The sequence below is a fragment of the Festucalex cinctus genome, chromosome 19 (assembly GCF_051991245.1).
Source record: "Festucalex cinctus isolate MCC-2025b chromosome 19, RoL_Fcin_1.0, whole genome shotgun sequence".
Classification (NCBI taxonomy): Eukaryota; Metazoa; Chordata; class Actinopteri; order Syngnathiformes; family Syngnathidae; genus Festucalex; species Festucalex cinctus.
Genome location: NC_135429.1, coordinates 4,188,523 through 4,202,463, shown reverse-complemented (window position 1 = coordinate 4,202,463; position 13,941 = coordinate 4,188,523). Strand labels below are relative to the sequence as shown.

Genomic DNA, 13,941 nt, shown 5'->3' with positions numbered 1-13,941 from the left:
AAAACTCCTCGGGAGTTCAGGACCATGGACAGAGTACTGTTTTTGTTTTGTTTTTTAAACTTGCGCACTGTAGAAATTTTACTGTCTTTAATGCCATCTGACTTTCGATGAGAGAAGTGGGGCACACCCTCGACCGAATGCTTTTTTTTTTCTGCTGAACATGTTGATAGACTTCAGCTTGTTTGTTTACATGTATCACCAATTAGCTGGCGACAAGTCGTTTAATACCCCCCCCCTTACCAATTCATGAATTGACACACAAGAATGAATTTTAAAAATCATAGCTTTTATTATTAATCAGACATTTGCGATTTCTGGAGAATTTGCGTGTGAATGCTGAAATGCTGAATGGAAAAAAAAAATATGCAAGAGTGTGGAATTCTGATCAAATATATAGAATGTTACAGAATGATATTAAAATTATGTGAATGGGGAATTTTTCATCAATTGGCATTTAAGGCAGTTAAAAATTGTGCCACAGGTGACAATTGATTGAGCTTCGAGTTTTTAATTTCAAATGGATCGGATGAATTATGTGGAAGGAGATGCATGTCAAAACAATGCTTTCAGCATTCACAAATTGCACAAGCAAGAAAGAAGCGAATCACATATTGAGTATATAAACCCAAATTATTATTATGATTAAATATTCACATCGAAAACGGATGGATTAACCTGGCACATTTTTTACCCCTGAACAGCGCCCCCACCCCTAACAAAGGGGCAAGTCGTCGGTGCAGCAGGCAAACGCGTAGACGACGCTCACCAGGCACAAACTCCCGGGCGCGACGGCGTTGCCCGCGCCGAACACGCTGTTGTCGGGCGCGTCGGTCCACGTGACGTTGGCGAAGGGCGTCGGGGCGGGCACGGGAATCTCCCGGACGCTGAATTCCTGCGAGTGGGCGCTCACAAGATCTTTCAAGCGGAAAACCATGGTGAGGTTGTCGCCACCGTTGACCACCGACAGGTCGCTGAAGTTGGCCCAGCAGCCGCTGAACAAGATGGTGGCGTTGCCTTCAAGACCGTCCACGCTGGCGTTGGTGGAATCCTTCAGGCTGGCCGTCACGGTCATGGTGGTCACGCCCACCGACACACAGTCGCCCTGGGGGTCAAATTGAAAACTGGTACACGGGCTCCCTCTTGTGGTATGTGAAAGAATTGCTGCTTAAACGTAATTTTAACTTAATAGTATTTTCGTGAATGTGTTACCTATGGATTTTATTTATTTTTTACTCGAGTGACATTTATGATCTGTCTCGGGACCAAGGTTATTTTAGTTAACTAAAACTAACGAAAAAACTTTTTAAAAAAAAAAAACAAAAAAAACAATTTCATTAACTAAATTAAATTTTAAAAAAGGAAAATTATTACATTTTTTTGATAACTTGTTTATCCCCGCTTTTTAATCTTTTGTTGTTTATTTACTTATTATTATTATTATTATTATTATAATTATTATTATTTAGTTTTATTATTTCCCCCTTTTTTTCTTTTTTTTTCAATTTATTATTTAACTATTTTATGCTTTTCCCTCAGTTTTGGAATGTATGGTGTGAATGTGTGATTGAACGTGTTGTTTCGGTGTTGCCTTTCATTTACCTTATTTGGATGGAAATTTGTAGGAATATTTTTTCTCGCTTTGCAAAAGCTGATGGCAACTTGTTTATTAACACGTTTTTTGTTTTTTTTTGTATGTGTTATCCCCCCTGGTTGTATTCACTAAGCAAATGAAAAACATCAAAAATATTTGACAAAAAAAAAATGGAAATGCTTTTTCAAAAACTAACTGAAACTACATTTTATTGAAACTAATTATAATTATAGCAAAAAATGTCATTTGTTTTAGTCTTTGGTAATTAATTTAATGCATGAGCCTTTGGGGATGATTTTAAGTCGATTTATTTTGATATTAACCGGAATTAATAACGTTTGAAAGTGTGTCACACAGAAGCAGCAGCCAATAGAAAACCACCTTCAGATGACATCTCTCCCATGATGTTTTTTGAAATATTGTGCACAATACACATTTAAAAAAAAATATAATACTGAAACTATTTCAAACTAAACTAAAACTAAGCATTTATCAAATAACTAAGACTAATAAAAACTAACAGAACCACCATGAAAACTAATTAAAACTAACTCAATTTAAAAAAACAAAACGAAATAAAAACTAACTAAAATGAAAAATTCCCAAACTATAATAACCCTGCTCGGGACTGCAGATGAAAAATAGCCTTTTGTCTAATTCCGGCATATTATTAATATGTACTGTCCCTGATGCAAATAAATCAAATCAAACTAAATTGCTGCTTAAATAGAGTTTGGTTGTGTTTAAAAAAAATAAAAAATTATTGGGAGGGTTGTAAATCAATGTAGTAGCCCACCTGCTGGTCTACGGCCATGAGGCTCGGCTGCTGCGTCAACGGTCCCACGTAGGTTCCGGCGACGGGCTCCTGCACCACCAGCAGCTTCTCCACGCTGGACACGTGGCTCACCTCGGCTTCCTCTCTCGTCGGCTCCTTGGAGGCCTCCTGCACGTGGAAGCCAAGGTTGTATGAATCGTTATTTGTCACTCCAGGTGATTCCGGTCTTACCTCACTCCAGCGGGGGTCCGAAGTCGGAGGCGGCGGCGCCACCATTCCCACCGACGACACGTTGAAGCCGATGGACTGGCTGAGGTTGCCCGACACCGCCGCCTGACCCAACCTGTCGGCGATGTTGCGCAACTGCTTGAAGTCCTCTTCGTCTAGGGTAAAAAAAAAAAAAAAAAGGTTTTAAAGGTTTAAAGGTCAAATGTTGCTTGATGAGAGCGAACTAGTGTTAATTTCGTCAACGAAAACAAAACAAAAATCATTTCGTCAACGCACATTTTTCACTAGACTGGACAAAAACCCTTCATTAGGAAACAATAAGTGGGACTAAATCAGTCTGCATTTTCGTCGACTAATAAACGAGACGAAAATGTACTTCACTTCATAAAAACTGGACTAAGTCTATGGACATAAATTATAGTTAATGTAACATTAATCCAACGGCTATATAGTTCCAACAATAATGTTAATCCGACCGCTAACTAATGCTAGCTAACTTACTAGCTTATAGCCTGGTGGACGCATGGTAGCCACTTGTTGACATGCTGTAATTTGTGTGACAAATTGTTTTTCATCAAAAAGATCAGAGAAAATTTTATGTGAAATAGTTTTAGATCCAAAGTGTTCAACATACTGCTGACAAAAAAGAAAAAAATATGCAGGGGTCAAATGATTATTCTGACTAAAACTAGACTAAGACATTGACAGTTGTTTGTTGACTAAAACTAGATGAATAAAATTGTTTTCTTGGACTAAAATAAAGACTAAAATGGTATATTTATAGTCGACTAAAAACGGACTGAAAAAAAACGGGATGGGTAACTATAATAAAAACGAACAAACGTGATTGAAACGGGACTAAAACTGAGACTAAATTTCAAAACAGCGGATAAAATTAACACTATGAGATTCAAACCCAGAACCACAAACTTACGAAGCTCGCTAGCGAGCAGCCCGCCATGATCCAAATCTCACCATCGGTGGTGTTGGAGACCTGCTGGACCGGCGGTTTCTTGATCTCCAACTCCACCGTCAGGCCCGTGGACCTCTTCCGCCGCCTGGAGTCCTCCCGGATGATCTTGGTGATCCGGATATTGTTGGACGGGACGCCGAAGAGGGCGGCCAGGTTGCGGACCAGCCTGTCACCGAAGAACTGCTCCTCGGTCATGGCGGGCAGGTCGAAGGAGACAAAGAGCAAGGGTGACATCCGGATCTCCACGGGCCGTGATCCTCTCAGCAGGACCTTCAACATCTTGAAGTCCCGATCAAAGAAGTTGGAGCCGTGCGGCGTGGAGACGTTGAGCTCCGGGACGTATTGGTCTGCGGGCAAAACGTGGAACACTTTGACAAACTCTTTCAGGGGATTAAAAGGAGGAGCTTCATGCTAACGCAGAACAGGAAACACCATACAATATCGCAGTACCGTCGAAGGTGGGCTCCTTGAGAATGTAGTCGGTGTTGTCGTCGTTCCACTCGGCGTTGGTGGGCGCCACCAGCTGGTTGCCGACATAAACGTCCATCCGCTGCGGCCTGGAGTAGAAGACGGACACCAGCACGTGCTGCGGGGGACCAAGCAACAAACAAAGCCATCAACAACCTAACTTTTTACACCAAACGCACACACACACAAAAAAAAACCAGAACATGATGTACTCTGACCTCATCCTCGTCGGCGTTGAGCATCATGAGGCGCAGCTTCTTAGGACTGCTGCTTGTGAAGAAGACGTCCGCGGCGTGTCCCGTGGCGACGATGCTGTGGAAGAGGGACACTCGCTTCTGACATGTGTAACCTGAACACCAGCCGTGATCCTGGGGGCCTGGACACACACACATGCACACGCTACTTTTACAACGGGGGAACATCTGCAAGGATTCATGTGAATCGAGTGCAGCAGTGAAGTGAACATCGAGATTAGCTCTTTAGGAGGTGTGTGCCAATTCCCATTTAACAATCGTTTGAATGTTGGTTCATTGTGAACACAGACACATCCCAATTTGTAACAAGCTGTAAGTAACTGAGTAACTTACCTAACTAACGGTAACTGTAAGCAAGTAACTGTACACAAGTAACTATAACAATAGCAAATAAAGGTAAGCCTAAATATATCAAAGTAACTAACTAAATAACGATGCAACTGAAGCAAAGTAAAAGTAAGTGGGCGAACTTTACTTTCTTTTAACTAGACTCGAGGCTACCTTAATTCCAAGCGCCACGTCCTGAAGATGTAACTGTTATTTTTTACGTCCTGATAAACATCTTTTAAGTATTAAAGTTAACTATGGGTGTACAGTACTGAGTGAGGCGCGCACTGCGCAATGCATTCTGGGTGCTGGCCCATTGGTTCAACAGCGATTGAGCTTGGCGCTCGAAGTCTGGATTTTTACGCCGCGGTGGAAGCATGTGTCCACCGCTAAAGTGATTGTGTCCGTCTCCGAACCACAGTGAGTAAACTAAATATTGTTTTTTTTTGTTTTTTTGTCGCTTTATATTGTACTTATTTGTCGCGCTGCCCTGGCACAGATTTGATTGACAGCTCTTAGCTAACTCTTTGAAGTTAGCCGCGCTTAGCATGTTTTTAAACACAACTTGTGAATATTAATGTGTTCTTTTCGGTGTTTTAAGTATAATGTAGAATGAATAGCGTACTCGATAATTGTATGTTGTACTTTATTTGGTCCCTCGAATCTTCCGTAGGGCTATATACAAACATTTCAAACATTTCATGGGTTGCCATTTTGCGACGTCCACAGCCCAAGTCCGAATTTTTACGCCGCCACTAAAGTGATTTTGTCCGTCTCAGAACCAGAGTGAGAAGACTAAATATTGTTTTTGTTGTTTGTTTTATTCTGTTTTTTTTGTTGTTGTCGTTTTATATTTTACTATTTGTACTGTGTATTTTCCATTTCGGTGACTCGTTCAGCTTTGGCGCTGATTTGATTGACAGCACCCAGCGCGCCACTCTTTGAAGTTCGCTTCGTCCAAAGTAATTAATTGTTTTAAACACAACTTGTGAATATTAATGTGTTCTTTTCGGTGTTTTAAGTAGCGTACTCGATAATTGTGTGTTGTACTTTATTTGGTCCCTCGAATCTTCCGTAGGGCTATATACAAACATTTCAAACATTTCATGGGTTGCCATTTTGCGACGTCCACAGCCCAAGTCCGAATTTTTACGCCGCCGCTAAAGTGATTTTGTCCGTCTCAGAACCAGAGTGAGTAGACTAAATATTGTTTTTTTTTTTTGTTTTATTCTTTTTTTTTTTTTTTGTCGTTTTATATTTTACTATTTGTACTGTGTATTTTCCATTTCGGTGACTCGTTCAGCTTTGGCACTGATTTGATTGACAGCTCCCAGCGCGCCACTCTTTGAAGTTCGCTTCGTCCAAAGTAATTAATTGTTTTAAACACAACTTGTGAATGTTAATGTGTTCTTTTCGGTGTTTTAAGTAGCGTACTCGATAATTGTGTGTTGTACTTTATTTGGTCCCTCGAATCTTCCGTAGGGCTATATACAAACATTTCATGGGTTGCCATTTTGCGACGTCCACAGCCCAAGTCCGAATTTTTACGCCGCCGCTAAAGTGATTTTGTCCGTCTCAGAACCAGAGTGAGTAGACTAAATATTGTTTTTTTTTTTTGTTTTATTCTTTTTTTTTTTTTTTGTCGTTTTATATTTTACTATTTGTACTGTGTATTTTCCATTTCGGTGACTCGTTCAGCTTTGGCACTGATTTGATTGACAGCTCCCAGCGCGCCACTCTTTGAAGTTCGCTTCGTCCAAAGTAATTAATTGTTTTAAACACAACTTGTGAATATTAATGTGTTCTTTTCGGTGTTTTAAGTAGCGTACTCGATAATTGTGTGTTGTACTTTATTTGGTCCCTCGAATCTTCCGTAGGGCTATATACAAACATTTCAAACATTTCATGGGTTGCCATTTTGCGACGTCCACAGCCCAAGTCCGAATTTTTACGCCGCCGCTAAAGTGATTTTGTCCGTCTCAGAACCAGAGTGAGTAGACTAAATATTGTTTTTTTTTTGTTTTATTCTTTTTTTTTTTTTTTGTCGTTTTATATTTTACTATTTGTACTGTGTATTTTCCATTTCGGTGACTCGTTCAGCTTTGGCGCTGATTTGATTGACAGCACCCAGCGCGCCACTCTTTGAAGTTCGCTTCGTCCAAAGTAATTAATTGTTTTAAACACAACTTGTGAATATTAATGTGTTCTTTTCGGTGTTTTAAGTAGCGTACTCGATAATTGTGTGTTGTACTTTATTTGGTCCCTCGAATCTTCCGTAGGGCTATATACAAACATTTCAAACATTTCATGGGTTGCCATTTTGCGACGTCCACAGCCCAAGTCCGAATTTTTACGCCGCCGCTAAAGTGATTTTGTCCGTCTCAGAACCAGAGTGAGTAGACTAAATATTGTTTTTTTTTTTGTTTTATTCTTTTTTTTTTTTTTTGTCGTTTTATATTTTACTATTTGTACTGTGTATTTTCCATTTCGGTGACTCGTTCAGCTTTGGCACTGATTTGATTGACAGCTCCCAGCGCGCCACTCTTTGAAGTTCGCTTCGTCCAAAGTAATTAATTGTTTTAAACACAACTTGTGAATGTTAATGTGTTCTTTTCGGTGTTTTAAGTAGCGTACTCGATAATTGTGTGTTGTACTTTATTTGGTCCCTCGAATCTTCCGTAGGGCTATATACAAACATTTCAAACATTTCATGGGTTGCCATTTTGCGACGTCCACAGCCCAAGTCCGAATTTTTACGCCGCCGCTAAAGTGATTTTGTCCGTCTCAGAACCAGAGTGAGTAGACTAAATATTGTTTTTTTTTTTTGTTTTATTCTTTTTTTTTTTTTTTTGTCGTTTTATATTTTACTATTTGTACTGTGTATTTTCCATTTCGGTGACTCGTTCAGCTTTGGCACTGATTTGATTGACAGCTCCCAGCGCGCCACTCTTTGAAGTTCGCTTCGTCCAAAGTAATTAATTGTTTTAAACACAACTTGTGAATATTAATGTGTTCTTTTCGGTGTTTTAAGTAGCGTACTCGATAATTGTGTGTTGTACTTTATTTGGTCCCTCGAATCTTCCGTAGGGCTATATACAAACATTTCAAACATTTCATGGGTTGCCATTTTGCGACGTCCACAGCCCAAGTCCGAATTTTTACGCCGCCGCTAAAGTGATTTTGTCCGTCTCAGAACCAGAGTGAGTAGACTAAATATTGTTTTTTTTTTTTGTTTTATTCTTTTTTTTTTTTTTTTGTCGTTTTATATTTTACTATTTGTACTGTGTATTTTCCATTTCGGTGACTCGTTCAGCTTTGGCACTGATTTGATTGACAGCTCCCAGCGCGCCACTCTTTGAAGTTCGCTTCGTCCAAAGTAATTAATTGTTTTAAACACAACTTGTGAATGTTAATGTGTTCTTTTCGGTGTTTTAAGTAGCGTACTCGATAATTGTGTGTTGTACTTTATTTGGTCCCTCGAATCTTCCGTAGGGCTATATACAAACATTTCAAACATTTCATGGGTTGCCATTTTGCGACGTCCACAGCCCAAGTCCGAATTTTTACGCCGCCGCTAAAGTGATTTTGTCCGTCTCAGAACCAGAGTGAGAAGACTAAATATTGTTTGTTTGTTTTTTTATTCTGTTTTTTTTTTTTTTTGTCGTTTTATATTTTACTATTTGTACTGTGTATTTGCCATTTCGGTGACTCGTTCAGCTTTGGCGCTGATTTGATTGACAGCTCTCCGCGCGCCACTCTTTGAAGTTAGCTTCGTCCAAAGTAATTAATTGTTTTAAACACAACTTGTGAATATTAATGTGTTCTTTTCGGTGTTTTAAGTAGCGTACTCGATAATTGTGTGTTGTACTTATTTGGTCCCTCGAATCTTCCGTAGGGCTATATACAAACATTTCATGGGTTGCCATTTTGCGACGTCCACAGACCAAGTCCGAATTTTTACGCCGCCGTGGAAGCATGTGTCCAGTGCTAAAGTGATTAGCTTCTACCAAGTAATTAATTGTTTTAAACACAATTTGTTATATTAATGTGTTCTTTTCTGTGTTTTAAGTATAATTTAGAATAGCATACTCGAGAATTGTGTGCTTATGGGGTATATGCCACGGAAGAGACGGGACTATTTTTGCACATGAGCTTTGATTCCGGTTCCGGTTTGCTACGTGTGGGTTGCGTGACGTCCAAATACTTGTGCTTAAGACTTTAATTAATTCGATTTATCATCCAGCCCGAGCTCCATGTAAGCCCGGCTAGTGATATTGACGCATGAGCTTATTGTCAACGTGATTAATTGCAGTACAGATACATTTTGAGACTGGTGATTACAGTAAATGTAGGTTGTTGTACTGATTCATTACTCAGGAGAAGTAATGTTTAGATCTGTCAATGGAAGTCCAAACCAGTCCCCCTTTTAAATTGAGTTGTACTGTCTTTGTCATGTTGAGCTCGTATTTTGGTCTTTCTATTCCGTCACAACACCATGTAATTTTTATATCCAACAGGATTCACGTGAACATCGTGGAATGGCTTGTACCATTGATGAGGTCAACGTAGCCTTCGCTCAGCACCGCCACAGGGCTGAGACGTCGGGTCTCCGTGTCGCTGTCCAGACTTTCGATGACAAGCATCCTGTAGTTGAGCGCATAACATTCATACGCCTGCCAGGCGCTCACGTACGTGCAGTTGGATCGGATCACGCCTGATGACGAAGAAGACGCCGAAAAAGTAAGTCTGGAAGTCTGCTCATTGACAAATGTATGATCATTTTCTTATTTAGTTTAAAAACCTATGATTTACAAATTCACTTGAATTTACACATTGCAAATGAAATGACAATTACTTCGCGTTTGGCAATGAGGTTGCCCGCTGGTTTACCTTTATTCGGGGCGATCTGTTCCACGGGGATGCGGGTGCCGTTGGGGTGGATCAGCATGACCTTGGGGATGCGGTAGTCGCCCAGCCCCCTCCTGGGGTCTCCGTTCCACTCGAACTCAGACTGCGGCACCACGCTGCCTGCCACCGACAGCAACGAACCGTCCCAGTCGCGCAGCAAAGTCTTCTTCTTGCCGTCACAATCCATGTCCACGCAGTCAGCCGGGTTCACTTTGCTGACATACACGTGCACGCACATATAACATTAAAAATGGGGAAAAAAAGCCTTGAGAAATTCCTTTCCGCCATGTTGACGTAAACGTGGTATAATTTTTTATTTTATTTATTTTTTACCTGACATCGGGCCTATGTATGAAGACTCGCCCGTCCTTGGTGCTGTTGACGATGGTCAGGTTGAAAACATGCACGGGGTGCTGCAGGTCTTCGTTGAAAGGGTTGGTCATGAACATCACGTTGGTCTGGCCCGAGCATGCATGGCCGAATCCCACAAATGTCGAATCTGGATGAGGGGGACCGCGGTGAGGAACTTGTGAGTAGGGGTGCACCGACGGATCAGCCGGCCGATTGATTGGCCCCGATTTCCTTAATTTTGGAAGATCGGTGATTGGCCGATGAAAAAGAAATCTCCCTATTTTTCACAACCCAAAGTTTGCAAGTATGGTCAAGGTCATTTTTGCAACTCACCTGCCACTTCCATCAGGCCCGTTATAGCGTTGTAGTTAATGTTGCCGTGAAAGGATTTCACAGGAGCATTGTTGTGTGCGGACGCAAAAGACGGCCAGCAGATTCCTGATTTGCCACCTGGAACCAAGCACAAACGAAATCACTGACGCATTTTGAGTTTTTTGACGTACCTGTATGTCATTTATTAATTTATTTTACTTTTGTAATTTGCTAATTTAAACATTTAGTTTGATTAATTGTAAAGAAATGTACTTATTCAATTGAATTTAAGAATTGATTTTTCAATTTTAATTTACAATTTCAATATAACCCTTTAAAATTAATATTTTACATAAAAATTTTGTAATGTAGTTTGACATATTTAATTCAAATTGTAAATGTAGTTTTTAAATTGCGTCAAATATGCCAATTTAGTTTGTGTCATTTATACATTAATATAATACACAGTATATAATTTTTTACCATTGTCAGGCCTGGGTGCTCGATGGAGGTTGCTACTGATTGTGTTGAAGTCGTTCGTGTCGAGCGTGCCAGAGCAGTTGAAGTGGGGGCTTCCGCCAACCACCACGGCATTCTGGGGGGAAAAAAGCAGAGGGTATGAAAAGGTGTGGCAAGCGTATAAAAAGAGAACCGCTGTTGAAGTCTTACCTCCACGCGGACCTTCTTGTCAGCATATTGGTGGGACAGAGAGGGTGGTCCGTAGATCATGGGCATGATGCCCATGCCGTTGTCCACCAAGGTCACGTTGGACACCGTGATGCTCATGATGGTCTGGGAGGAAATCGGGAACATTAGTCATAAATAAATCCCAGAGATTTTGTTCTTGTCACGGTTTGTGGGAGATTGTGGACCCAATGACTCGACAAGGACTGAAAGAAAGCAGGGAACTAAATAGATATGGTAACAAGACAACGAGAGACACCTGGGCAAGACACAAGTGGCTTGGGGAGCTGATTGGGTAACACAAGGGAACGGGATAACAAGCACAGGAGAACATGATAAAAATTGATGAGACACTGACAAAAAAAGAGACACACAAGGAAAACATGACCCATAAACAAAACCATAACACAGACCATGACATTACCCCCACCCCCACCCTCCTAAGGGACAGATCGAATATGTCCAAATGAAAACACAAAGAGTCCCAAAACGTGGGCGGAAGGGGGCACATAGGCGGGAACATGGCCCACCCATCCGTCCCAGAGGGACCTTTCAACAGGGCATCCACGATGCCCGGCGAGGAGGGCCCAGCGGGGCCGTTCAGGAGGGCGTCCAGGACGCCGGATGAAGGGGGCCCGGCAGTGCCGTTGTTTAAGAGGGCTTCCAGGTCGCCAGACAAGGGGTGCCCGGCGGGGCCGTTCAGGAGGGCGTCCAAGTCGCCAGACGAGGGGTGAAGGCGGCTGCAGGGCGTGCGCCACGGACAAGGACAAGAGGGTGGCCACAGGTCGTGCGCCGCCAGGAGCAGGTGGCGGCAGCTGGTCATGAGACGCCGGAACAGGAGCAGGCAGCTGGTCATGCGAGGCCAGAACTGGGTCGGGTGGCGGCAGCAGAACGTGTGCCGCCGGGACTGGGTCAGGTGGCGGCAGAAGGACCTGCGCCACCGGAGCAGAGTCGGGTGGCGGCAGCAGGATGTGCGGCGCCACCTCAGCAGAGTCGGGTGGAGGCCGCAGGACGCGCGCCGCTGGCACAGGGCCAGAGAGCGGCTGGCGTGCGCCAGACCGCAATTCTCTGGCCGCAGCCAGACACCGCAGGGCTTCATCCACCGAAGACTCAGTTAAAAGTCTTTGAATCTGCATTGCCTCGGCTTGAAGCAACAGCTTCGATATCGCCCCCTCTAGGTCCATCGGTGGTCGAGTCATTCTGTCAGGGTTTGTGGGAGGTTGTGGACCCAAGTGTGGGGAGGCAGAGTGAGGTGTGGCAGGTGTGCTCTTAATCATAATTTAATTTAAACATAGAACAAACAGAATACAACACAAGATAAAAATTACAAACCAAAGCTGGGAATAAACCTACTACTTGAAAACAGGCAGGACTCACAGGTGCAGGAAACATGGTGCAGCAAATACAATGACTCAACGAGGACTGAAAGAAAGCAGGGAAAACAAAGGCGGCCACCACCAGCAGTGTGTGGTCCTCCTAAAGGACCCTCTGATGAGGCTGGCATCGGTGGTGACAACCTTGCAGCGGGCCGGCACCACACCCAGCAGAACGCCCGCCGACAGGAAAGACCAGCGGCCTCACGGTGCAAGAGTAATCAGGAAGTAACCAGACACATGGAGTCGCCGTCGACGGTCCAGCAATGAGTCCTGACAGAAGCTGTTTAGCCACCGTTGTAAGGGTCGCAATGACAGCAGGCCCAGGGGGACAACCTCCGTCAGAGATGTCACCCCGGGATTACACCGGAAGCTGTAATCTGTACTCTGCTGCATCTTGACTGCGTGCTCCGGACACATCAATTTTATGGACAACACTCACCGGCTGCGCACAGCTGCGGTCCAGCAGCTCCGTCGCCTTCTACTCTTCATGCCAGGGAGGCGCGGAACCTGCTGTGGCCACCTTCTCCTCTTTGTGTTCCGACGGAGCGAATACTTTTGTAGCCACCTTCTGGTCTTCGTGTTCCGGCGGCGCGGACCGTGCTGCGACCACCTTCTGCTCTTCGTGCCAGGAAGGAATGGACTCTGCTGCGGCTGCCGTCTGCTCTTCATGTTCAAGCTGACCGGATCCTTTTGCGGACACCTTCTGGTCTTCGTGTTCCGGCGGGACGGATCCTGTTATGGCAACCTTCTGGTCTTCGTGTTCTGGCGAAGTGGATCCTGCTGTGCCCACCTTCTGGTCTTTGTGTTCTACCGAAGCGGATCCTGTTGCGGCAACCTTCTGGCTCTTCGTGTTCCAGTGGCGCGGATCCTGTTGCGTCCACCTTCTGGTCTTCGTGTTCCGGCGAAGCAGATCTGGTTGGCGGCCACCTTCTGTTGAAGAACAGAAGGTGGCCGCCAATCATCGAGGAGCGAATCATCTTGCGGCCGCAGTCTACTCTTCGTGTTCCAGCGGCAACCTTCTGGTCTTTGCGTTCCCGCGGAGCGGATCCTGTTGCGGCAACCTTCTGGTCGTAGTGTTCCAGCTCAGCGGATCCTGTTGCAGCAACCTTCTGCTCTTCGTGTTCTGGCGGTGCGGATCCTGTTATGGCAACCTTCTGGTCTTCATGTTCCAGCGAAGTGGATCCTGCTGTGCCCACCTTCTGGTCTTTGTGTTCTACCGAAGCGGATCCTGTTGCGTCCACCTTTGGCTCTTCGTGCCAGGGAGGTGTGGATTCTGCTGCGGCAACCTTCTACTCTTCATGCCAGGGAGGCGCGGAAGATGCTGTGGCCACCTTCTCCTCTTTGTGTTCCGACGGAGCGAATACTTTTGTAGCCACCTTCTGGTCTTCGTGTTCCGGCGGCGAGGATCCTGTTGTGGCCAGCTTCTGCTCTTCGTGTTCCAGCGGCGCGGACCGTGCTGCGACCACCTTCTGCTCATCGTGCCAGGAAGGAATGGACTCTGCTGCGGCTGCCATCTGCTCTTCATGTTCAAGCTGACCGGATCCTGTTGCGGACACCTTCTGGTCTTCAAGTTCCGGCGGAACGGATCCTGTTGCGGAAACCTTCTGGCTCTTCGTGTTCCAGTGGCGCGGATCCTGTTGCGTCCACCTTCTGGTCTTCGTGTTCCGGCGGGACGGATCCTGTTATGGCAACCT

The 13,941-nt window shown here is 44.1% G+C and overlaps 1 protein-coding gene across 2 annotated transcripts; it reads right to left on the bottom strand.

Moving 5' to 3' along the window:
- Positions 1-265: 265 nt before the first annotated feature.
- Positions 266-11,265, bottom strand: pkhd1l1.2 (PKHD1 like 1, tandem duplicate 2). 2 transcript variants are annotated; one of them, XM_077507452.1, is made up of 12 exons: positions 10,857-11,265; positions 10,671-10,782; positions 10,209-10,325; positions 9,858-10,023; positions 9,507-9,739; positions 9,166-9,330; positions 4,254-4,411; positions 4,018-4,153; positions 3,570-3,914; positions 2,598-2,749; positions 2,388-2,534; positions 266-1,102 (listed from the first exon to the last, which is right to left on the bottom strand). In XM_077507452.1, exons 1-12 carry the CDS (start codon positions 10,998-11,000, stop codon positions 713-715), a joined length of 2,265 nt encoding a protein of 754 aa, XP_077363578.1. In that variant the 5' UTR covers positions 11,001-11,265; the 3' UTR covers positions 266-712. The 2 variants fall into 2 exon arrangements, with proteins under 2 accessions (XP_077363578.1, XP_077363579.1); XM_077507453.1 differs by lacking the exons at positions 10,671-10,782; positions 10,857-11,265 and having other exon boundaries at positions 9,858-10,106.
- Positions 11,266-13,941: the final 2,676 nt, after the last annotated feature.